At 36.4% G+C, this 25,566-nt stretch overlaps 1 protein-coding gene across 4 annotated transcripts; it reads right to left on the bottom strand.

Annotated features, from left to right (window-relative positions):
• LYRM7 (LYR motif containing 7) lies at positions 1-25,288 on the bottom strand. 4 transcript variants are annotated; one of them, XM_038552069.1, is made up of 5 exons: positions 25,045-25,288; positions 17,115-17,187; positions 14,702-14,769; positions 10,391-10,472; positions 1-1,193 (listed from the first exon to the last, which is right to left on the bottom strand). In XM_038552069.1, the coding sequence occupies exons 1-5, from the start codon at positions 25,084-25,086 to the stop codon at positions 1,123-1,125; spliced, it is 336 nt and encodes a 111-aa protein (XP_038407997.1). In that variant the 5' UTR covers positions 25,087-25,288; the 3' UTR covers positions 1-1,122. The 4 variants fall into 4 exon arrangements, with proteins under 4 accessions (XP_038407997.1, XP_038407996.1, XP_038407999.1 ...); XM_038552068.1 differs by having other exon boundaries at positions 14,702-14,772; positions 25,045-25,287; XM_038552071.1 differs by having other exon boundaries at positions 25,069-25,279.
• Between the last annotated feature and the right edge of the window lie 278 nt (positions 25,289-25,566).

Raw genomic sequence — 25,566 nt, 5'->3', positions numbered from 1 at the left:
TTTGATCTCCTAAAATCATTTTATTATTTTTAAATTAAATTATTTTAAAATATGACATTTCATATCCAGTATGGATATACCTATGTTTTGCCAACAAACAAAGCTTGCATTAAGAATCCTGCAAAAATTAAAAACCCTGTATCATCATTGAATGGGAGAAGAAAAACAGTCCCAGAGAACACAATGTTCACTAAGAAAAGAGAATGGTAAAGATACACAGATAAAAGAGAAACAAGAAGAATATTAAGTACAATTTTATAGTTCCCACCATTTAGATGGTAGGATGGCAAGCTGTTTTGTGATACTGCCAATCACATCAGGGATGGATGGGACATGTGGAAGAAGAGCCATTTAAGTTTTATTGATGAAAATGGGAAGAATGTAGCCACATAATACATTTTCACAATAAAGTCTAGCTGTGGTCTAAGTACACTATTTCTACTAAGGCTGTATTATATAGTTTGATTAAGGTCATTATTTCCTAAAAAAAATAATAAAGGATTTCTTTATTCTACAGTGATCCTAGGTGATTTTTATATTTTATTCATCTATCCTTGAAAGACTTATTAGAAAAATGTCTTTACAGAAACAGAGAGATATATTCTATTTCTGAGAGGAAACCAAATAATTGTTTCTTAGCTATAGAAAGAATTTCAGTGCTTTAGGAAACAAAGGCCACTTTCTGTTGAGAGTTGGCACACACTATGATTTTTTTTTGACCAATTTAATGTTTGTGGGACTAAACAAATTTAATATAATAATTTCAATCTGTTTCATTTCACATGGGAGGAAAATCTACCAGTTTGTCAAAACACTGCATTCTTAGTTAAGAACAAAATACTCTTCAAGGTCAAAGGGAAATGAATATGACATACCTCCTGAGCATTTATTTTAGTTCATAAAGTTTGATTTTCAAAACAAATGACATGTCTTATCTAATGCTGTTTAGAAATATTTAACTATGTTCTGCAGTTTTCAACAATGTTCTCTTAATGTGAAATTTAATTATGAGACTTTAATTCATTCATTTTCAAGAAGCTAGTTCTGAAATATGTGCATTTATAAAACTTTTGCCAGTGTTATATATTTAAGATTAAAAACTACAAAGACTTGATTTTATACTCATTGCTTCTGAGTTGGTGCATCACAATATGGCACATTTTCTACAAGGAGTTCTTTCCTAGGGACCAATTCTGAAAGAAAAACAAAAAGTAATTGATATCATTAAAATTAAAATTAAATGAATATACACTCTTCCTCCTAACATTTGTAACAGTAAAATAATGAATTTTAAGGTAAATCTTCCAGAAATATTTTATTTCAGTTAACTTCAAAGGTAAAGTCCTTGATTTTAAATGGAGACTGTTAACAGGATTCTCATTTCAGATTCTATTAAAATATATATGATCAACTTAACCCTTTATCATTTATATATTTATTAAATATAACTAATTACTTGAACAGAATTCTGCTAATGCACATTATCACCTATCTGATGACAGATTACTGAGAATTAAAACAATCAACTTGAAAATTTGTTAAACTGCCTACTATATAAAAAGCAAGACCATTTTCCTAATTTAAAGATTCTAAATTTTACTGAATAGTGGTTCTCAAATGGGGGTATTTTCGGTTGTCACACCAAGTGAAGAATGCTGCTGGCATTTAGCGAGCAGGAGCCAGGGATGTATGGGACAATCTGGTGCTGTAAAGAACTATGTTGTTTAAAATGTCAACAGTGCCTTACTGAGAATCCCAGTTAAACAACAACAACAAAAAAATCTTACTGGAGGGATGCCTGAGTGGCTCAGTGGTTGAGTGTCTGCTTTCTGCTCAGGGCGTGATCCCAGGATCCAGGATTGAGTCCCGCATTGGGCTCTTGCAGAGAGCCTGCTTCTCCCTCTGCTTGTGTCTCTGCCTCTGTGTGTCTCTCATGGATAATTAAATAAAATCTTAAAAAAAAATAAAAATTATATAAAAAAGCTTACTGGAGATTGAGATATAGCTAATTAAAATACAAAATTTTGTAAAGATCAATGATTTTTCCTTTTTTTTCCTCTAGAAGAGCTGAATGATTAAAAAAATGCTCATATCACATTCTATGAAATAACTTGGATATAGTCTTCAAAAATATCAGGGTCACGAAAGACAAAGAAAGACTGATTGCTTCAGATTAAGGAAGACTAAAAAACATGGTAACTAAATGCTATTTGTGTGATTCTCAACTGGATCCTAGACCAGAGCGAATTTTTCTTCTTCTTTTACAGAAAACAAGTTAGGACAAATGAAAACATTTGAATGATCGAGTTGTATCTGTATTAATATCCTGGTTTTGGTAATTACATTGTAGTTTTATAAGGGAATATCCTTGCAAATTTAGCAAACATATATGTAGGTATTTTTAAAAAATGCACTCCTTCTCCAAATCCAATCCTAGTGGGCTGTCATGATTTTAAAAATGACCATTTGGGGTAAAGAAGCATTATGTTTACAATTTATCCTCAGACCATTCAGAAAAAAATTGAAGGACGGATAATAAAGCAAATGTGGTAAATGTCAGCATTTATGGAATCTGGGTAAAGAAAATTTCTATACCCTTCAACTTCTCTTACATCTTTCCTATAAATTTGAATTATTAAAAAATTTTTAAAAGGTATCACTAAAACAAATTCAAAAGGAAAAATAACTTAAAAATAATGTTATGAGGGGATCCCTGGGTGGCGCAGTGGTTTGGCGCCTGCCTTTGGCCCAGGGCGCGATCCTGGAGACCCGGGATCAAATCCCACATCGGGCTCCCGGTGCATGGAGCCTGCTTCTCTCTCTGCCTGTGTCTCTGCCTCTTTCTCTCTCTCTGTGTGACTATCATAAATAAAAATTAAAAAAAAAATCCATATAAAAAAATGTTATGAGCCAGATTATAATTGTGGTTTACCAAAATGAAAATCAGCTAAGTCATTATTATTTAGCCATTGTTTATATCTCCTCTACTACCAATCTTTGGCGATACCACCAGAGAGCAAATTATAGTTTAGGTTTTAACTTATTAGCAATGGCAGTAAATTGTTTCACTTATCAAACACATATGTGCCATTTTATGCTGAACATCACCAAATGAAGATGCAGAGGTGAATATCTAAGGCTCTTCAGCACAGCATAATGACTACAGTCAATAATACTGTATTGCATATCTGAAAGCTGCTAAAAGAGTAGATCTTAAAAGTTCCCAAGAGAAATAATTTGTAACTATGTACCTAAATAGGCATTAACTAGACTTACTGTGGTAATCCTTTTGCAATATATATATTGAACAGAGGGGACTCGAACCTCCCCTGCTGAGGGCTGCATGCTACTGCATTTAAATTGCTACGTTGGCTATGGGGTTAACAGCTGTTGTCCTGGCAGCACTTGGAGAGCAAGTCTAATAGGCCCACGTGTAATCTGCTGTGAAAAACCATTTGTATAGTGTGTTTCATTTTTTAATGTGTGAAAATGAAGAAAATTAAAGGGAAAAAAAAGGAATCATGTACAAATGAAACTATTATTTTCAATTATACCTCAATTTTAAAAGTAAGAGATTTAATTTTCTCAAATATCAAGAAATAAAGATTAAGGCAGTCCTGGGCTACTTCATACCTCAGGTCTTTGCTACCACTAAGAAGCAAGGCTCTTTTTACTTTTTTCCTAATCATTGTTATGTACAGGTAGTCACAGGCAAACATCCTGATAGTTTTTAAGCATGAAGATTTTCATCCTTTGGTAATGGTCTCTGTGTTCTGCCCATTCCCCCAACTCTAAGATTAATGGATACTTCTTAAAGTAATGAAAAATTACAGGCCTCAGTAAGTAAATGAATTGTATGTATATCTGATCTTTTTCTGGCAAATGGAAATTGCTTGAGGCACTGATTTTATTTCATGTCAGAACTCAAAAGCCACCTGTCTGTACTGGCTATAGGGTGAGTGGGTAAGAGCAATTCTCATTTTCAACACTGCAAGACTGTAAATCTCAAGTATAGGACTCTCAATCAGATAGAAAAGTGCCCTTAGCAAAATAGTACTTCCTTCCATATTTGCTTTGCACCAACTAGCTTAATCTGCATTCATCCTCTTTTTCAATGTTTTGCTGAAGGCAGGAAGAAATAACCAGAACATCTTGCCATTCTGGTTATTTCTCTTATTTCTGTAGCCTCAGCTGGTCTTTGGTCTGTGTCTCAAGAAACACAATGAGCCACTGACCTTATGTTTCTTTTTTTTTTTTTTTTTTTTTGACCTTATGTTTCATTACTACATAATGAGGACCATCAGCCTAAAGGTTGTAAAGGTCAGGTCCACATAGTCCTATCCCCTCTCTAGTTTTTTGCCTTCCATTCAACTAATTCCACATTTTAGGTTATGTAATTTTCTGTATCCTACTTCTGATAACAACTTCTATTGTTCTTAGTTAAAAGAAACAGAAGCTGACTCTGGCTGATGAAGCAGAAAAGTCATTTATTAAAAAGGTTATTAGTCTAACTCATGCAAAGATTTTAAGGGCTTAAGCATCAGGCAAGCTTAAGGCTAAGCTTCCAGGAACAATGTATAAAAGTTATACTGCAAAACTGGCCTGATAATGAAAGCTGCTGGTGCCTACTGGGCACTAAAAGAAACTGCCACCACTTATACTACCATGGAAAACAAGATGTTACATTTCAGACGCTGCTGGAAACTCAATTTTACTACATCTACTCCTGCCACCACACCTATGCCACTTCTCAATCAGTAACTTGACTCTGCAACCACTGATGCTACTTCTGCCTGCAATAGAGATTCTAAGCCAACCCTCTTTTCTCAAGTTCATTTCTGAATATAAGTAAGTATACTGCACCTATATCAAATTCTATGCCTGAGGTATAAAGAAAACTGAGGAACTGAATTTCCTAGATTTTATAATGGGAATTTAGAACTCAGCAAGATGGATATCCCTGAAACAAAATTATCAATTCAAAGAGTGGTAAATAACCAGAAAACTTGCCAAAATTCACTACTCCATCCCTTTATCCAATTCACTTTAAATGATTTTTGAAATCAAAACCGCCTTACAATTGAATTTTTCTAAATTAACTCCTAGCACTTTCATTAGGCTAAATATATCATAGGCATATTTACATGCTGTTATGCTATTTTCATTGTAATACTGCTTTATGGATTATAAAATCCCTGATTTTGCTCTCTGTATTAGACATCAACGTATCATAACAACATAAGTTTACTGAAGTTGTCAAATCTTGAAAAAGAAGTATACTGAGATCATGATTTATTTCCTCTACTTTAGGCCCCGGAAAAACCTTATCTATTATGGTCATATGAAATATAACAATTAAAAAGTAATTTCGTCAAATAAAAAGCCTTTAATTCACTTGTGGCCCAAATCAAAATATAGGTCAAAATTAAAAATAAATAAATAAAAGAGGAAGGAGTATTTCTTTTTCTTGAAAAGATTTTATTTGTTTATTTGAGAGAGAGAGAGAGAGAAGAGAGAGCATGAGCTGGGTGAGGGGCAGAGGGAGAAGTGGACTTCCCGCTGAGCAGGGAGGTGGACTGGGGTTTGATCCCAGAACTCCAGGATTATGCATAACCTGAGCTGCAGGCAGATGCTCAACCAACTGACCCACCCAGGTGTGTGAGGAACGAATATGTCCAAACTCTTTATGAAGCCAGAATTACTCTGATACCAAAACCAGACAAAGACACTATAAGAAAAGAAAACCAGAGGCCTAGATTTATTTATGCAACCAACGTTTGTCGAATCACATGAACTTGTCTTAGAACAAAAACCATAAGATAGTTTTAGGCATAGGCATATATGAAAAACCACAGAACAGAAGTTTAAAAATGCACCTGAAATAAAGAATAGTTTCCTGGAACTTTTTTTTTAATGTAACACCCATGTATTTTGTTTGTCTCAATATATGTAAGAGAAGAAGTTAAAAAATGTGGATAATGCTGTTTAGAAATGAAGTATGATTAATATATAGCCACCCGAAGTCCTAAGTTTTCTTTTCTTTTTTCTTTTTAATATTTTATTTATTTATTCATGATAGACATAGAAAGAGAGGGAGAGAGGCAGAGACACAGGCGGAAGGAGAAGCAGGCTCCATGCCGGGAGCCCAACGTGGGACTCGATTCTGGGGCTTCAGGATCACGCCCTGGGCCAAAGGCAGGCACCAAACTGCTGAGCCACCCAGGGATCCCAGTCCTAAGTTTTCTTGTTCACAATTTGTTCAGTATACATTTTCTTATTCATAATTTTTCTAATTCACAAATTTGGTGACTGTCTATAAAATACATGTTTGATAAAGGTCAACAATGAAACCAGCTGCCAATGTTCATATGAGAAAGAGGGCTTTCACAAATGTCAATAATCAATGAACAGTGTAAATCAAGGGGATAAATTCAATATTTTTATAAGACATAGTTATTATTTTTCTATGCACTATCTAGGAAGGATAGGCTAAGACCAATGATGAAAATGATATGAATCAAAGATTATGATCAATCCAAATGCATGTACTTGAGATACCAAAAACAAATACACAAACAAGCTACACACAGAAAAAAGTAGGGGATAAATGGAAAGAAGAGTTTCCCTAACATTTTTTCTTTGTCCTGCCCCCAGTTTCCCCAATATTTTAAAAAAGATTTTAGAAATAATGAATCAACAAAACTAAAATTCAACCTATGGAATGGGAGAAGATATGTGCAAGTGACATATCCAATAAAGGGTTAGTATCCAAAATATATAAAGAATTGATACAACTCAACAGCAAAAAATCCAATTAAAAATGGGCAGAAGATATGAACAGACTTATCTCCGAAGATATACAGATGGCCAATAGAAATGAAAAAGATGCTCAACATTACTCATCATCAGGAAAATGCAAATCAAAACCACAATGAGATCTCACCACATGCCTGTCAGAAGGGCTAAAATAAAAAAGACAGGAAACAAAAAGTGTTGAGGATGTGGAGAAAACAGAACCTTCAATCATTATTGGTGAGAATGCAAACTGGTGCAGTCATTGAGGAAATATGGACATTTCTCAAAACATTAAAAATAGAACTACTCCATGAGCCAGTAATTCCAATAGTGGGCTTTTACCCAAAGAATAAGAAAACAATAATTCAAAAAGATATATGCACCCCTGTGTTTAGTGCAGCATTATTTACAATAGTACATAGGCAGAGGGAGAAGCAGGCTCCCTGCGGGGAACCCAATGCAGGACTGGATCCCAGGACCCCGGGATCATGACCTGAGCCAAAGGCAAACACTCAATCACTGAGCCACCCAGGCACCACTGTTTACTGCTCTTATAAATACAACTCAGATCTAATAATTTCTGATATATTCTCATGAACTAAAATTAAAGCTCTGTAGGACTTACACTATTAAATATGAAGATTTATTATGAGGTTGCAATTATCAAGACATTATGACATATGATTCATGGATAGAAACACTAATTAGATTATAAAGTTCAGAAACAGATATATGCATATATAGTTATCTGATTTTACAACAAGAGTGATCCTGCAGTGCAGTGGGGAAAAAGTGTTCTTCTCAATAAATGAGGCTGGATTATTAACTGGACAGTCACATGTAAAAAAGTAATTTTTGACAAATAGCTTATGATTTCACTTCTATGTGTGACCAATAAACAACAAAAACAATGCATTAAAAAAAAAAGCAGAAAGAGACCTAGAGATACAGAGAACAAACTGGTAGTTGCCAGAGGGGACAGTGGTGGGGGAGTGGGCAAAAGGGGGCTAAAGGGGAGTAGGAGCTACAGGCTTCCAGTTTTGGAATAACTAAGTCACAGGGAAAAGGTACAGAATAGGGAATATAGTCAATGATTATCATATTACACAAAGTGCCGTCTGATGACTAATGGAAGCTACACTTGGGATTAGCATAGCATGTACAGTGTTGTTGTATCACTATGCTGTATACCAGAACCTAACATAACATTTTGTCAACTATACTTCATTTCAAAAAAAAAAATCTTGACTATGTCACACCATATACAAAAATCAATTCTAGTTGATATGAACAACCACGTGAAAAGATCAAACAATAAAGCTTTGGGAAGAAAGTATAGGAGAATCTCTTTATGACCTTGCTTGAGATAGACAAAGATTTCTTAAACAGGACTCAAAAGTATCTACAATAAATGAAAAAACTGACAAAGATTACATTAAAATTAAGAACTTCTTAGCAAAAGATAACATTACCAAAACAAAAGGCAAGTCACCAAATAGAAGATTCTTGCATATCCAACAAAGAATATGTATTCAGAACATACAAAGAATTTATTCAAGTCAAAAATAAAAAGGCAGATAAGCCCTTGGAAAAATGGGGAAAAGACTTGAACAGACATTTTATAAAAGAGAGTATCAAAATGGCCTTTTAACAACTGAAAAGGTGCTAATACTTCATAGGTTACCAAAGAAATGCAAATTAAAATCACAATGCACTAACATTACACAACCACCAGAAAGGCTAACATTTCAGAGATAAAGAGTACCAAGTGTTGGTGAGGGTGTCAAGCAACTGGAGCCAGACACTGCTGCTGGAAGTGTAAATTAGTCTAACCACTTTGGAAAACTGGTTAGCAGTATCATACATTAATTTTGATAATTACAGTGGAGTATTACAAATGTATTTTTCTCTTATGATTTTAATACTTTTCCCTAGCTTACTTTACTGTAAGACTATAGTATATAATATATATACAAAACATGTGTTAATGTACTGTTTATGTTCTTGGTAAGGCTTCTCATTAATAGTTGGCTAACAGGGGCTAAGTTTTTGGGTAGTTAAAAGTTAAATAAGAATTCTTTTTTTTTTTTTTAAGAGAGAGCGAGCAATTAAGCAGGGGGTAGGGACAGAGAGAGAATCTTAAGTAGGTTCCATGTCCAACTCAGAGCCTGATGTGGGGCTCTTGTCCAAGACTCTAAGATCATGACCTGAGCCAAAATCATCAGATGCTTAACTAGTTGAGCTACCCATGTGCTCCTATACATTAATTTTCTAATGTGCAGGATAGCAACTCTAGCCCCTGCGCTGTTCAAGGGTCAACTGTACACACACACACACACACGTAAATGTATATGTAAATATATGTAGAAAATTTTATTTTTCATATATGTATAAATTTTAAACCAAAAGGCACATTCAATAATGTTCAAGGAATCCATATTCATTATAGTCCAAAACTAGGAATAACCCAAACAAACAACAGGAAGGATAAACTGTGGTATATTTAATCAGTATTTTTTTTTAAAGATTTTATTTATTTATTCATGAGACACAGAGAGAGGCAGAGACATAGGACAGGCTCCATGCAGAGAGCCTGATGTGGGACTCAACCCCAGGACCCTGGATTCATGACCCGAGCCAAAGGCAGATGCTCAAACGCTGAGCCACCCTGGTGTCCCTATTCAAACAATATTTATAGAATTGTTACTATAGAACAATACAGATGAATCTCCCAAATACAATGTTGAGAGAAAGAAACCAGACAAAACAGTAATCCTATATGATTCCATTTACATGAAGTTCAAACATTTTATTATATTAAATTAAAAATCTACAGTATTAACAGTTAGGATAGTGGTTAGCTTGTTGGAAGGCGGTATCTGGAAGGGACATGAGGGGCTTTGGGGATGTTGGTAATATTATTAAATAGCTTACTATGGATGTTGGTTACATGGATATTTCACTTTGTGAAACAGGATGCATAGTTACAAATTGTGCACTTTTCTGTTTGTATGTTATACTTCAATAGTTTACTTTAAAAAAAGAGAAGGCTTTCAAAAATTTGAGTATCATTTTTGTTGTTGTTGTTGTTGTCTCCAAAGACACTTTAGAGAAATTTTAAAAAATGTAACGTGAAATAAAAATTCTGCTGAAGCCCTATAAACAGTCTGGAGGTATAATGGAGGATCCTCAACTATATTTCCATTTCCTAGAATTATTTTTAAAGTAACTCTAATCATAGAATAAAAGGTAAAGAACTAGATAGTCTAGGCACATGATAAATGGTAAATGTTAAGAACCCCAAATATGATGAAAAACAAGTCATACTGTCTTTTAACTATAGTTCTGTAATGTAACCAGTAGTTAAGATTAAAAAGAAAAAGTAAACTTAAAAAAGAAAAAAAAATCTAGTACAAAAAAAGAAAAGTTTCATAATCTAGCATTTCTAAATAGTAGCCTTACAAAAGTACACAAGATATACTGCATTGTCTGGCAAAATCAAGCTGTTTTACTAATCAGCATTAAAAGTGCTGCAGTTGCTCAATATTTTAAAATGCAATGAAGTCAGAAAACATTTTTCTTTAATTTTACTTACTTAGTGTATTGTGGTCTGTGTGAATACCTTGTATAACAGATGTTCTGAGTAACAATTCAACATCGGAACCTATTTTTATTAGCTGTTAAGAAACCAAACAGAATAAATCCTTTGGGTATTTTTTTCAATGGTCCATATGAATGCACTGTTTTTGAAAATTGTAGATTTACTGTTATTTCTTTTTTGGTAATGCGGCCTTTAACTTACCATTTCAAGCATACAGGAAACTCAGACATGTGTGTACTTTTAACTTTTATCCATCTGTTCTGTATTTTGTTTCAAAATAGATTCAGAGTATTTTTTGTTAGAATATATATTTTATGTTTAAAATTCTGTTTTCTTTTTCTTTTGGAGGAGATTGAATCTTTTTTTTTTTAAGATTTTATTTATTTATTCATGAGCGACAGAGACAGAGAGAGAGAGGCAGAGACATAGGCAGAGGAAGAAGCAGGCTCCATGCAGGAAGCCTGATGTGGGACTCAATCCAGCCATTCCGGGATCACACCCTGAGGTGAAGGCAGGTGCCCACTGCTGAGCCACCCAGGTATCCCTGAATCTTTTTTTTTGTTTGGATATTCTAAACACTAGGAAAAAAAAAAAAAACAACACTAGAAATAATACTGAATCAGGAGTTGGAACAATTGAATTCCATAAATGGCTCTATCATTAAGTATAAGGCTTTGGGTTAATAACTAAGTTTCAGTACTTATATGCAAAATGAAGAAGTGGACTAGAACAAAGATTCTCAAAGCTGAGGATCCCTGAGGGACCCTGAGACCCTTTCAGATATCATGAAGTAAAAATGATTTTCTCAATAGTAGAGCTTTCTGCATTGTTTGAGTTGTAAGCAGAAGTAGAACCTGCTCCATGGAATACCATTTTATATGAATGAACCGCAGAAAAAGTATGATCATTCAGACTTGGGTATATGGCAAACATTTCCTTGAAAATGAACGAGCTGACTCTGTTACTTCAAGAAAACAACTGTATTTGCTAACAATAATGAAATTCAAGTTTTCAAGAAAAAATTAGAATTCTAGGGAAATTGTATCTGCCACTATGAGCTTGATAGTTTCTCAATAATTACAGATTTTTCTGATAAGATATTAATATTAATCAATACAATTTTAAAATATTATATACTGAACTATGTCAACATTTAGAAGATATGTATACTTGGTGAACCTATATTTTCCAAATCAATGGTACAAGACGTTACAAAATCATGCATGGTTAAAAATCTATTCAAAGAGAAAGATAGGGATCCCTGGGTGGTGCAGCGGTTTAGCGCCTGCCTTTGGCCCGGGGCGTGATCCTGGAGACCCAGGATCGAATCCCACGTCGGGCTCCCGGTGCATGGAGCCTGCTTCTCCCTCTGCCTATGTCTCTGCTTCTCTCTCTCTCTCTCTGTGTGACTATCATAAATAAATAAAAAAATATTTAAAAAAAAAAAAAAAAAACAAAGAGAAAGATAGATTAAATCTATTGGTCTAGTAAATGAAGACTTGAGGGCAGCAGAAGAACATCCTAGGAATAAGCAACAGCATAAATGCCCTGAGATAAGAACATTCTCGGTAAATTCAAGCACCCTCAAAGAACGCACTGAGACTGGAAGAGTAAGAGGGATGGAGTGAGCTAAGGTGGGAAGTTAACAGAAGTCAGATGACAGAGTCTTATAGGTCATATTAGGGACTTTAGATTTTACTTTGGGATGAAGCTAGGGGGTTGTGAGTACAGGAGTAATGTGATATGCCTTCTTATTTTTTTTTTAATTTTTATTTATTTATGATAGTCACACACACAGAGAGAGAGAGAGAGAGAGAGGCAGAGACACAGGCAGAGGGAGAAGCAGGCTCCATGCACCGGGAGCCCGACGTGGGATTCGATCCCGGGTCTCCAGGATCGCGCCCTGGGCCAAAGGCAGGCGCCAAACTGCTGCGCCACCCAGGGATCCCGCCTTCTTATTTAAAAGGCTCAATCTGCCTTTAAAAGTACTGAGAATAAAAAAAAAAAAGTACTGAGAATAGGATGTAGGGAGTTAGAGAGGAAGATGGGAGACTCACTGGGAGACTGTTGTAACAATCCAGTGAAAGACGATGGTGGCTAACTAGGAGGTAATGATGGGGACGATGAGAAGTGGTTGAATTCTGGATATATTTTGAAGGTTAAGCCAAGAAAATTGGCTGACAGGTTGGATATAAGTTCGAGAGAAAGACAGCAATCAAGAAACAGAACACCAAGTTTTTTGGTCTGAGCATTAAAAAGAGGGAGCTGCCATTAACTGACATGGAGAAGACGTGGAAGAGCAAAGCCTCATCTCCTAACAGGATGTGAGAAGGGACTTAGGAAGAGAAATAAAAATGGGCCTCCTTATCCATTGAAGGTACATAAACTGAATTGACTCATAAGTCAAAGGCAAGAAACAAGGTTAAAAAAAAAAAAAAGAAAAGAAACATGGCTAGATGAGGAATAAGGGATAAGGGAAAAGCATAAAGGATGAGCAGGTGATGGTCTATATGAATCCTGGAGCCAAAAAAAAATAAAAACAAAAAACAAAAAAACTCACCAAACAATCTCTTATCTACCTATTTACCTCTCCCCACCCATTCATCTAACAGGTAACGGAGTTCCACAATGCAATTAACCTATAAGGAAGTTTACCATTTGTTGAGGTGTAGTATCAAAGAATATCCACAATTTATTTTAAAGGCTATTATATGTTCCTACCCTTTCCCAACTACTTATCTGTGTGAGCCTCAATTTTCTTCATGTATTGCAAACATTGCACCAGATTGAATAAGGAACTATGTAATGAACTTATTATGTTTAGACAACAAATACGTATTTCAAAAACTTGGTTTAATTTCTACTACAGTAAATATGGAAAGACATACCACATGAACTACACTTTTTGGGGTCTTCAACTTTAAGAAGGTCTGGAGACCAAACAGTTTGAGAACTGCTGGTGAAAAAGATGCCTAAGATTCTTTTTAGTGTCAAGATTTCATGAACCCTACAATACACAACAATGTAATTATCTAAAACCTACTAAATATTTAATCTATGCAGAATTATAAAACATACAAAATACACATTTGTATATAACAAATACCTCATTTCTAGACTGCTTAAGGTTAAATTAGTGCTTTACAAGTAAAAGGAATTTAGAAGACTGTAGTTCATTTCCCAGTTTAGTTGATACAAAGACATGTCAATTAAAAAATTTGTTATGATTTCAAAATTTTAAAAAAATTACCATAGTTATTAATCAGCCTACTGAGTAGCAAATTATACAAACTTTTGTATACGTCTTTTAATTTCTCTTCAAGTTATGACTTGATTATGATGTCTCTTAACTTTTCCTGTGAATAAAAATTACACCACCCGTTTGCCTTATCAAATGGTTATACAAAATCTTTCCCTTTCATTCTTTTATCACTTAGGCTATCTCATTTTGACTCATTAAATTATTACAGATATTTACTATTCTAAAAATTGCATTTTTCTCTTCTAAAAAATAAATGCATTTTTATCAAAAGTAATTTTAACATGTAGAAATTTTATTAAACATGGAATATTTTCTCTAGTTTGTACTTTCCTCTTTATGAAACCAATTCTTGGAATTATAAAGGCTACTACAAATAATTTTCCATTTTTTGTTTTCTTTCTAAGGGTCCTTTCCCTACATTTACACAAAGCTAGATAAAGGAACACTTAGGAAGCTCAAAACAGAGACAATGTATATGTATATGCAGTATGATTTTATACAAAAAAGGAATCATTATTCATTATTTTAAAAGAACATGTATTAGGAGTATTAGGAAGTTCATATATTAGTGTCAGTAGACAGATTGTCTTCAACTAGAGCAAGTGACCAAAAGCCAAAGCAAGCATAGCTCATAAATTGTGGCAGATTAACTTTTATTGTCAAGATAGGAATTAAAATAAAGTCTGTATAGTTGAGCTAAATGAATAGAAATTCCTTCTGTAGTTCTAATACTTATTCTCCTTAGTTTTAGTCACCTGCCGTAAAGACAGAAATTTTGTGGGTTTCTGGGTTGGTTCAGCTGCTCTTCCTTTGACCACAGCTACATTCATGTTCTTTTCAACCGGCAACTTGCTGTCTTAGAGCAAATGACCCTAAAGAGGTGAGCCATACCAAACAAGTGAAGGTTATCTTATAGTAGTGATGCCTTCAACTATCAAGTAGTAATTTTTATGTCATATAACCCCTCTATTTTCATCATTTCCTCTTAGTGGCTAAGAAAATTATAAGGGCTTTGTAATAATTGAAAGACTCAATTACTATACCTCTTCTATTTTCTTGGGAGAAGTTTCACTTTTATTACTTTTGAATTCTTCATTTATCTTTATTCTGGCTGCTAGAGAAAGAAAAAAATATATAATTATTTCTTTTCTAATTCATAATTCCTATCCCAAGAATGTATATGTTACTTGTTATAAATGACTACTTCTCTAGTAGTCGAAATAGTTTTGCCCCATGTGAAACTAATTCTAAAAAATTAGGTATTTATTTAAAAAGTGTCCTGGAAGCCTTTGACAGGCTGGCAAATTTGTAATTAAACCTAATGTATTCTAATACTTTTGTTTCCTGCTTTTTACTTCCAAGTTCATTTGTATACTTATAGCTATCAGATTCCAATGAATAATTTTCAATGCTTTCTTTCCATGAATCTAAAAATTTAAATTAAATGCCTTAAGATGGCAAAACTCAATACATACAAGCATGTTAAATTTCACACACACACACACACAAATAAAATAAAGACACAGTAGCAAAATATATATATAAGTGGTTTGGGTGGCACGTAAAGTGAATGATAAATAAACCTTTTGTTCCTGTATACCACTGACACTTTAACATCATTATAGCATAATATAGTCTAATCTGAAACTCTTATTGTTGCTGTGAGCATATAATGGAACAACCCATGTAAAGTGCATGGTAATTATGCAATGTTAGTAGTTCTCATATCATTTAATAACACTTAAAATGCTGTTGATGGAGAAGAGCCAGAAAACCTTCCTTCTATGCTTTATATATTTCAGTATAAGGTGGTGAAGATTGGGATTTGGAGTCAAACTGCTTAGGCTAATTCCCAGGTCTACCTCTTACTACTAAGATGTGGGACAAATCCTTTCACATTTTGTCAGTTTTTTCCCATTGGAAAAAAAAACAGAAATTATAACAGTAACTACCTCACATGGATCTATGAAGATTTAAATGGGGCGGTCCCCGCCGGGGACGAAGAAGGGCGGCGGGGAAAAAAAAAAAAAAAAAAAAGATTTAAATGAATTTGGTAAAGTATATATAACATGAAATATATACTTTAATGTTCAAGAAATTATTCTTGGTGAATTACAAAAACTTGAATTCCTGATGGGGATACTACCTAGGTGTATCCTAGGTGCCCTCTTAAAGAGCTGCAGAAATCTATGTAGTATTGCACATGACCAACACAGAACCTAAGCTTTAGAGCTATGACTTCCAGATATAATAGAAGCCACTTAAAACGTGAAATAATAAGTCTGTAATCATTTGGAATACATTCTCTTTCATAGCTGCTATCACTTCTAGAATGATATAATATGAAGTATCTGGTCCTAGAGAGTGTGAAAATGTGATTATATAATAGAGAAATAAGTTTAATGACTTGACAAGCAATGGAGCATGCTGAAATTCTGATGTTTCCTGATTCTTTTTTTTTTTTTTTTTTTTTTTTTTTTTTAAATTTTTTTTTTTTTTATTTATGATAGTCACAGAGAGAGAGAGAGAGAGAGAGAGAGGCAGAGACATAGGCAGAGGGAGAAGCAGGCTCCATGCACCGGGAGCCTGATGTGGGATTCGATCCCGGGTCTCCAGGATCGCGCCCTGGGCCAAAGGCAGGCGCCAAACCGCTGCGCCACCCAGGGATCCCATGTTTCCTGATTCTTTATGAAAACTTGATCTTTGAAAATTTTTCTTTAAGTATATACTCCTCAAACTAGTGTAATGTAAAGTAATCTTTATACAGCGTAACATTACAGGAGAGATGTGAAGATCATTCTCTAAGATGGGTCTTTAAAAAAAAAAGATGTTATTTATTTATTCATGAGAGACACAGAGAGACACAGGCAGAGGGAGAAGCAGGATCCATGCATGCAAGGAGCCCCATGCGGAATTCGATCCAGGGACCCTGGGATCATGCCCTGAGCCGAAGGCAGACGCTCAACCACTGAGCCATCTAGGTGTCCCTCTAAGATGGATCTTTTTTTTTTTTTTTTTAAAGATTTTTTATTTATTTATTCATAGAGACAGAGAGAGAGGCAGAGACATAGGCAGAGGGAGAAGCAGGCGCCATGCTGGGAGCCCGACGTGGGACTCGATCCAGGGTCTCCGGATCACGCCCTAGGCTGCAGGCGGCGCTAAACCGCTGCGCCACCGGGCTGCCCCTCTAAGATGGATCTTGATCATACAAGTTCTCTTGGATATATCAGTAGCCATGTGAAGAACTGACTTACTCCAAAGTGGCAAAAAATGAACCTACCTTTTTAATTTTTTTTAAAGATTTGGTTTATTTATTCATGAGAGACACAGGCAGAGGGAGAAGCAGGCTCCATACAGAAGGCCGACATGGGACCTGATCCCTGGACCCCAGGATCACGCTCTGGACCGAAGGCAGGTGCTAAGACGCTGAGCCACCCAGGGATTCCCTAAACCTACCTTCTAATGCTCTGGTATCATTTTTAAAAACCTGTTGTCTGGTCCTGTGTAATGTTTTAAAGAGCTGTAAAACCTGTAAAAAAAAAAAAATCAGAATTCAGACCTTAAAAAAGATTTATATTTTATGTAATTACAAGGATTACAAAGTGTTTCTCTTCTGCTACTTAGACTATTTTTCAAAATAGCTGGTGAAAACCAACGTTTGCCAAAACAACTTTCCATTCGTTATTTACTTTTAGATTGTAAAAAATTAGCTTTATTTACAAAAATAATACCAAATTCTTTGAAAAAGAAAAACAACAAAGGATGGTTAAAAAAACGTTAATAATCTCTCTGCCAAAATCAGACTGCTATAGTAACAAACTTTGTCCGGTATGTATTTGTTCTCACTTTTCTTAACATACTGAGGCCTTTCATCTGCTCTTAAAGTTTACACACAGATACACAAACTCATGAACTTATTATATCTTACGAGAGCCCAGAAGGAAGATGTTTCAGATAATTTAGTAAAATGTAATTGTGATTTCCCAAAGAGAAGTGGAATGCTGATACTTCAGAATATACTAAGACCGTTAAAAAAATAGAAGAGCCTGACATTTTGGTAGAAGACAGATTGTGTAGAGGCTTTGGTGTTAGGCCAAGCCTACCTCATACTTATCAGGTTTAAAAACGTACTCAATATTGTTCCCTCAATATTGCTTTTTCTCCTGTCTTCTCAATTGTAGAGAATAGAAGACACTGAGTTTTTCAAGTTGGAAATCTCTAGGCAATTCTTTAAATCTACATTACTCTTTGTGTAGAAATTTTAGGAATGCTTGTTTTTGATATTCTCCATCCCTGAAAATTATTTAAGTTCAGACCCTCCCATCTCCTGTTTAGACTACTTAACACAGATTTGTCACTCTGCCACTATTCCCTCCTTTCCTTCAATCCATTCACTAGATGAAATAGCTAATATTTATTTACTAAGTATACCCTGTGTGCTAGGCAGTTTTAGGTATTTACATATATTAGAAAATCTGTAACATGAAAGGCAGACATCAAAACAGAAACAGGAAACATGGAGCAAAAAACATAAAAACAAAAATCAAACCACAATGAACTTCCTCAGAAACATAAGTAACTGCAAAGATGGAATAATAACAAAAAGAAATCATAGCAAATTAAAAAAGGAAAGTTCAGAAAACGCCCCAAAGCTCTCAGACATCAAATGAATGATAGCAAATATTAAGGTGAGAAAAAACAGCCAAGAAATAGAATAAAAACACAGAAATTGAGGGGAGAAATGAAAATTAAGAGAGTAGTCTAGATGGACCAACAGTGGGATGCCTGGGTAGCTCAGCGGTTGAGCATCTGCCTTTGGCTCAGGGAGTGATCTTGGGGCCCAGGGATCGAGTCCCACATCAGGCTCTGCACAGAGAACCTGCCTCTCCCTCTGCCTATGTCTCTCTGCATCTCTCATGAATAAATAAGTATCTTAAAAAAAAAAAAAAAGATGGACCAACAGTTACATTAATAGGGTTTATAACAAGAACAGTGGGGGGCCTGGGTGGCTTGGTTAAGCATCCATCTCTTCATTTCAGCTCAGGTCATGATCCCAGCATTCTGGGAAGGAGCTCCTGAGTTGGGATCTGCATTCAGCACGGAGTTTGCTTAAAATTCCCTCTCTCTCAAATAAACAGATCTTAAAAACAAAAAATAAAAAACAAAAACAAGGGATCCCTGGGTGGCGTAGCGGTTTGGCGCCTGCCTTTGGCCCAGGGCGTGATCCTGGAGACCCGGGATCGAATCCCACATCGGGCTCCCGGTGCATGGAGCCTGCTTCTCCCTCTGCCTGTGTCTCTGCCTCTCTCTTTCTCTCTGTGTGACTATCATAAAAAAAACAAAAAAAAAAAACCAAAAAAAAAAAAACAAAAACAAAAACAGAGAAAGAAGACAAAAGAAATTAAAAGGAGAAAAATGTCACCAAGTAAGGTGCAAAAGTTACTTGATTGAAAAAACTCCAAGTGCCAAATCAAAACTTGTACTATAGTACATCATGATAAAAATTCGGCACAATGCTAATAAAAAGAAAAATTTCGAAGATAAAAAAAAGTTCACATACAAAGGACAGAAAATCAGAACATCTAACTTCTAAATAGCATCACTGTGAGAAGACAATAGTCTAATTTCTTCAAGTTTTAAAAAAATACCCAGCTTAGAATACCGTATATAGCCAAATTATCACTTAATGCAGCAGGAAACAGACATTTTTTTAAAATGTGGAGTGTCTTACCTGCCATACATCCTTTCTTGTAAAGCTATAGAATAATGTGCTCCACAAGGGGATGAACTGGTGAGACAGGTGATCCAACACAGAGATGGTGAAGGACAAATACATGTCAGCATTTGTGCAGCCAGCCTAGAAGGCAACTAGTCTGGACTACAGAAAAAGGTTGAACTGCTCCAGAAAAGATGTTCCCAGGAAAAAAAATCAAACTGACACTGATTTTGGGAACAGATAAGTAGGAAACCAACCAATGTTAATAAAATCAAGGCTATTAATTTCAAGAGAAACAGAATTAGAAAAGAAAGGCAATGTAATCATATATTAGAGGACTCAGAGGTGGACAATTTAATACAACCATAACAAAAAAAAAGAAAAAGAAAAAGTGATTCACCAAGATTTGTGTAATGAAAGGACTAAGACATAAGGGGGGAGCTTAGTCATCAACTTTCCTTTTTTATTTTATTTATTTATTTTTATTTTTTAGAGATTTTATTTATTCATGAGAGACACACACACACAGAGGCAAAGACATAGGCAGAGGGAGAAGCAGGCTCCATGAAGGAAGCCCGACATGGGGCTCAATCCTGGGTCTCTAGGATCACACCCTGGGCTGAAGGCGGCGCTAAACTGCTGAGCCACCAGGGCTGCCCAACTTTTCTTGTTAAAAGTCAGTAAATAGCACCTCCAAAGAGAAAAAATTTAATGAATAGCAGTTTAAATATGTTCTTTAGAAACATGGAGGCAAATATGAGAATAGCTAAAAGACTTAAAAGCACTTTTCTCTGGGGAGCCAGAATTGGGAGTATTAGAAGGAAGTACACACCTGTTAGTTTCTATAGTAACACTATTTGATTTCTTAAACCTTACACATTTATCAACTTTATAAAAACTAAAAAAACTTACTTTAGAAAGAGAAAGGGAAAAGACATTACCAAAAAAGAGATTACACAAGCCTTGACTGGAAGAAAATATTTGCGAACCATATATCTGGTAAGGGGCTATTATCTGGAACATTTAAAGAACTTTTACAATCAGTAACTAAAACATAGACAAAGGATTTCAAAAGACATTTCTCTAAAGATAAACAAATGGTCATCAAGGCCATGAAAAGATGTGTAATATGATTTGGTATCTGGGAAATACAAATTAAATCTCAGTGAAGTACACTTAGGCCCAGCAAAATGGCTGTAATGAAAAAGAAAATCAGGAACGAGTATTGGGAAGAATGTGGAAAACCTGGAACTCTTTTGTTATTATCTGATCTAGCAATTCCATACTTAGGTATATACCCAAGAGAAATGAAAACATGTTTACTCAAAAACCTATACATGAATCATCATAGTAGCATTATTCACAAGAGTCAAAAAGTAGAAACAACTCAATTCTATCAATTCATGAACAAATAGATAAAATGTGGTATATCCATACTGTTACCACTTGAACTGTGTTCCCAAAAAGGTCATGTTGTAGTCCTAATTCCTAGTACCTGTAAAATGTGACTTTATTTGGAAAAAGGGTCTCTGCAGATGAATTAGGTTAAGATGAGATCATTAAAATGGGCTCTAATACAATATAAGTAGTATTTTTTTTTAAAGATTTTATTTATTTATTCATGAGAGACACAGAGAGAGAGGCAGAGAGACATAGGCAGAGGGAGAAGCAGGCTCCATGCGGGGAGCCCAATGTGAGACTCAATCCCAGACCCCGGGATCACGCCGAGTCGAAGGCAGATGCTCAACCGCTGAGACATCCATGTGTCCCTATAACTAGTATTCTTAAAAGAAGAAGCAAATGCCATGAGAACACAGACACACACAGACGGCCATGTGAAGACAAAGGGAGGGCTCAGAGTGATGCAAGAATAAGCCAGCAAGCCAATGAGCCGATGGACACCAAGGATTGACCGCCATTATCAGAAGCTGAGAAGAAGCAGGGATTCTACCAAGTTTCAGAGGAAACATGGCTCTGCTGGCACCTTCATTTCAGACTTCCAGCCTCCAGTACTGTGCAGACAATAGCTTTCTGTTGCTTTAAGCCATCTAGTTTGTGGTATTTTGTTAGAACAGCCATAGGAAACTAATACAGATTTTGGTACTGGGAAGCAGGGTACTGCTAATGAGTACCTAAAAATATCAGAAGTGGCTTTGGAATTGAGATGTGTAGAGACTGAAAGAATTCTGAGGTGTCTGACAGTAAAAGACAAGACTGCCTTGAAGATTGTTTGTGGAAATATGGACTTTAAATGTCCACAGAAATCCAGGCAGTTTAATATTACAAGTTAGAAGACAAGTTGCATGGGATTAAGAGTGGAGAGTTAAATAAATCTAATCATTTTACAAGTTTAGGGAAAAAAGAAAGTAATTTCATTAACACAACAGACAGCATCCCTAATTTAAGAACTAGTATACACAAAAATAAATTCAAAATGGATTAATGGGGCAGCCCCAGTGGCACAGCAGTTTAGCGCCACCTGCAGCCCAGGGCGTGATCCTGGAGACCCTGGATCAAGGGTGCTTCTCCCTCTGCCTTTGTCTCTACCTCTCTCTCTCTCTCTCTGTGTCTCTATGAATAAATAAATAAAATCTTTTAAAAAAATGGATTAAGGACCTTAATATGAAACATGAAACCATAAAAATCCTAGAGAACATAGGCAGTAACCTCTTTGATATTGGCTGTAGCAACTTCTTTCTAGATATGCTTCCTGAGGCAAGAGAAACAAAAATAAACCACTGGGAATACATCACAATAAAAAGCTTCTGTGCAGTGAAGGAAATAATAAAACTAAAAGGCAGCCACAGAATGGGAAAAGATATCTGCAAATGACATATCTGATAAAGGGTTAGTATCTAAAACAAAGAACTTGTAATACTTAATACCCAAAAAATGAATAATCCAGTTAAAAAAGAAGACATGAATAGACATCTTTCCAAACAAGACATACAGATGGCCAACAGACACATGAAAAGATGCTCAACGTCACTCATCAGGGAAATACAAATCAAAACTACAATGATTTGGGATCCCTGGGTGGCGCAGCGGTTTGGCGCCTGCCTTTGGCCCAGGGCGCGATCCTGGAGATCCGGGATCGAATCCCACATCGGGATCCCGGTGCATGGAGCCTGCTTCTCTCTCTGCCTCTCTCTTTCTCTCTCTCTGTGTGACAATCATAAATAAATAAAAATTAAAAAAAAAAAACTACAATGAGTTATCACCTCACACCTATGAGAATGCCTAAAATCAACACAAGAAGCAACAGGTGTTGGTGTGGATGTGGAGTACAACTGCACCAATAGGTACTTACCCACAGAATACAAAAATACTAATTCAAAGAGTTATATGCACCTTGATGTTTATAGCAGCATTACTTACAATAGCAAAATTATGGAAATAGCCCCACTGTCCAGGGACTGATGAATGGATAAAGAAGACATGGCATATAAATATACAATGGAATATTACTCAGCCATAAAAAAGAATGAAAATTTTCCATTTGCAATGTTGTGGATGGAGCTAGAAGGTATTATGTTAAGTGAAATAAGTCAGAGAAAGACAAATATGATGTGATTTCACTCATATGTGGGATTAAAGAAACAAAACAAATGAGTAAAGGGGAAATAAAGGAAGAGAGGCAAACCAAGAAACATACTCTTAACTATAGAGAACAAACAGATGGTTATCTGAGGGGGGATGGATTAAATAGGTGGTGGGGAATAAGGAGTGCACTTGCTGTGATTAGAACCAAGTGTGGTGTGGAAGTGTTGAATTATGATATTGTGACCTGAAACTAAAATTACTCTGTAGGTTAACTAACTGGCATTTAGATAAAAACTTAAAATAACAGAACTAGTATAAGAAAAAGAAAATGTCCTCGGTACTGTCTTGGAACTATTAAGAGCTAATGTTACCTTGGAGTCAATAAATTTTTATTAAAATGCAAAAAACAAGGTCACAGATTATCTTCTCTCCCTCATTTACTTATACTAACTGGATAATTTAGGTAGTGTAAATGGCACGTGGATTCTCTACAGATCAGTTGGAACAAGATATTGTTACTTACTGTAAACTTGGACAAGTTACTCAGCTTTTTTGTCTACATTTTCTTACATAATGTGTTAATATTAAAGATGTATGGGGTAATTTCTGAACTAGGTTTCAATTTAGTTATTACCTACCTATCTCTTCTAAGTCTAGGTTATATGCCCTTCCTGAGTACATCCACAGCACTGAGCACTTACTATACTGTATGGGAATCAAATGTTTACTTGCTGTAGTCCCATACTTCCTCAAAGGCTATGTATTCTTTACACTTACCGTAAGTTATCTTCTATATGTGGTAGACCTCCTCAAAAGGGTTTTTGGAATGAATCTTACTTATTTTGTATTCAGGTTTTCCAAGCAATTTCCCACTTCAAGGACTTTCCATTTACTACTTCCTCTTTCTGAATTACTCTTTCCTCTCTTCTTCTGGCTAATTTCTAACCAAATTTCAGTCCTCAACTTACCTTTTAATTCTAGGAGAGCCTTTTTTTCTTCTTTAGAGTAGGCTCCCTGATGGAGCCTAACCACAGGGCTCCAACTCAGATCCTGAGATGAAGACCTGAGCTAAGATCAAGAGTAGGATGCTAGGATGCTCAACTGAGCAGGCACCCCAAGATTTTTTTTTTTTTGCATCCCTCTGGAGAGGTTAAACCCCAGTTATAAGCTCACAAAATACATCATATTTCAATTCAAAATCTCCCTACCTGCTAAATTTCTTGATGAAGGCAAAAGTGGTCTGTTTACCGTTGCATCCACTATGTCTAGACAGTGTAGGCTAAATGCTGGCTGGAAGGTATTATTGGCAGCTATTATGGATAGTCAATAAATTATCTGAATAACTCTGTACAATTGTTTCTACTGGTGTTCTGACAGATACTAAAATGTACTGAGAACACCAAAGTAGTACAGGAGGCACCGCCTGATGGTTCCTTATTACTGACCAACCATAAGCATTGCTTTTTCCTCACTGTACTGTAACAGGCCTTTCCCCCCTCTTTACCATGCTTATATTGCAGCCAGTGACAGGGACAGGACTCGACTGGCCATGCTGATATTTAAAGTTAGGGACGGTCAGTCTCTGAGAAGTGTGCACCAGCCAGGAACGTGCATCAGTTGGACAAGAGCTGAATCTGAGACCAGGTCCTGAGGAAAGCACCCGATGAGGCCATCACTTCCCAAGGTCATTTCGAGTACTCAGGTCTCGTGTTCATTTTTGGCAAGTGATTCTGCCGCGATTTTCCGGTTATCTGACTAAATTTTTCTCCCATCTGACCTTTCATTCATTAGATGGTTGCAAACGCAGGCTGCCTTTGTCGTCTCGTCCACCTCTCAAGGATGTTAAAAAGGTCCCTCAGACAAACACTCGGTGTGGGGATGAAACAGGTGCAGAGTTTGCATGACGGAGAAACAAACTATTTGCACCCTAGGAGGCGAGGAAGGAAGCACTGGTACCACCCTCCCTCCTTGCACCCGCGCAAACCCTCCACTGCCCTTCGACGGTGGTCACCGGGCTCCTCAGCGGCAACGTTCACATGCTCCGTGGGGGATCCTGATCCCCCATCTGCTGAGATTCCAGACAACCTGTGCAAGGCCGTCCATTTCCCCTCCCTGTCCGCAACGCACCCAAGCCCTCCTGGCCCCCGTCACCTTGGCCGCCTGACCCATGGCTCTCCTCACCGCGGCCGCCACCTCTCCTGCGGTCGAGTCGCCCCGCCTCTCGGCGACCAATCACTGCCCGGCGTGGGCCGTCCAACTTCGAAGCCACGTTCCTGAAGTGACGCAACCAATCACCGCGCAGAATCCCCTTTTTAGCCCCGCCTTCCACGGAGGAACACCGGAGACGAGTATGCTACTGGTAAGACCGCGAGAAGCTGCCAAGCCCAACTACTGGAGAGAGGAGAACGGAAATGACCTGAACGCCATGTTAGTTAGGGGCAGAGCCACTTCCGGTCTGTTCTGACGCGGTCAAGTGGCGGAGGGTGGGTTGAGAGGTAGCGGGTGGCTTTGTCGTCTCTACGTTAATCCTATTGTTTGGGGGTTGGGGTTAACTATTAGAGAACCTTTATGTTAACGTTTCCCAAATGGGATTGTCTCCTTGTGAAAGTGCATAAGAGCCAAGCCGTAACTAGTACAACTGTCGTTAAT

The sequence above is a fragment of the Canis lupus genome, chromosome 11 (genome assembly GCF_011100685.1).
Source record: "Canis lupus familiaris isolate Mischka breed German Shepherd chromosome 11, alternate assembly UU_Cfam_GSD_1.0, whole genome shotgun sequence".
Classification (NCBI taxonomy): Eukaryota; Metazoa; Chordata; class Mammalia; order Carnivora; family Canidae; genus Canis; species Canis lupus.
Note: the sequence above shows the minus strand (reverse complement) of the source record. Positions and strands in the feature narration are given on the sequence as shown.

Bases quoted from the DNA above. Each gene is read 5' to 3' on its own strand.
- LYRM7 (XM_038552068.1), bottom strand. From the start codon at position 25,086: ATGGGTCAGGCGGCCAAGGTGACGGGGGCCAGGAGGGCTTGG. The intron at 17,188-25,044 runs GTGCGTTGCGGA...TTTTTTTTACAG, and splicing joins CGGGGGCCAGGAGGGCTTGG to GTTTTACAGCTCTTTAAAAC. The intron at 14,773-17,114 runs GTAGGTTTAGGG...TTCTTTCTCTAG, and splicing joins TGATACCAGAGCATTAGAAG to CAGCCAGAATAAAGATAAAT.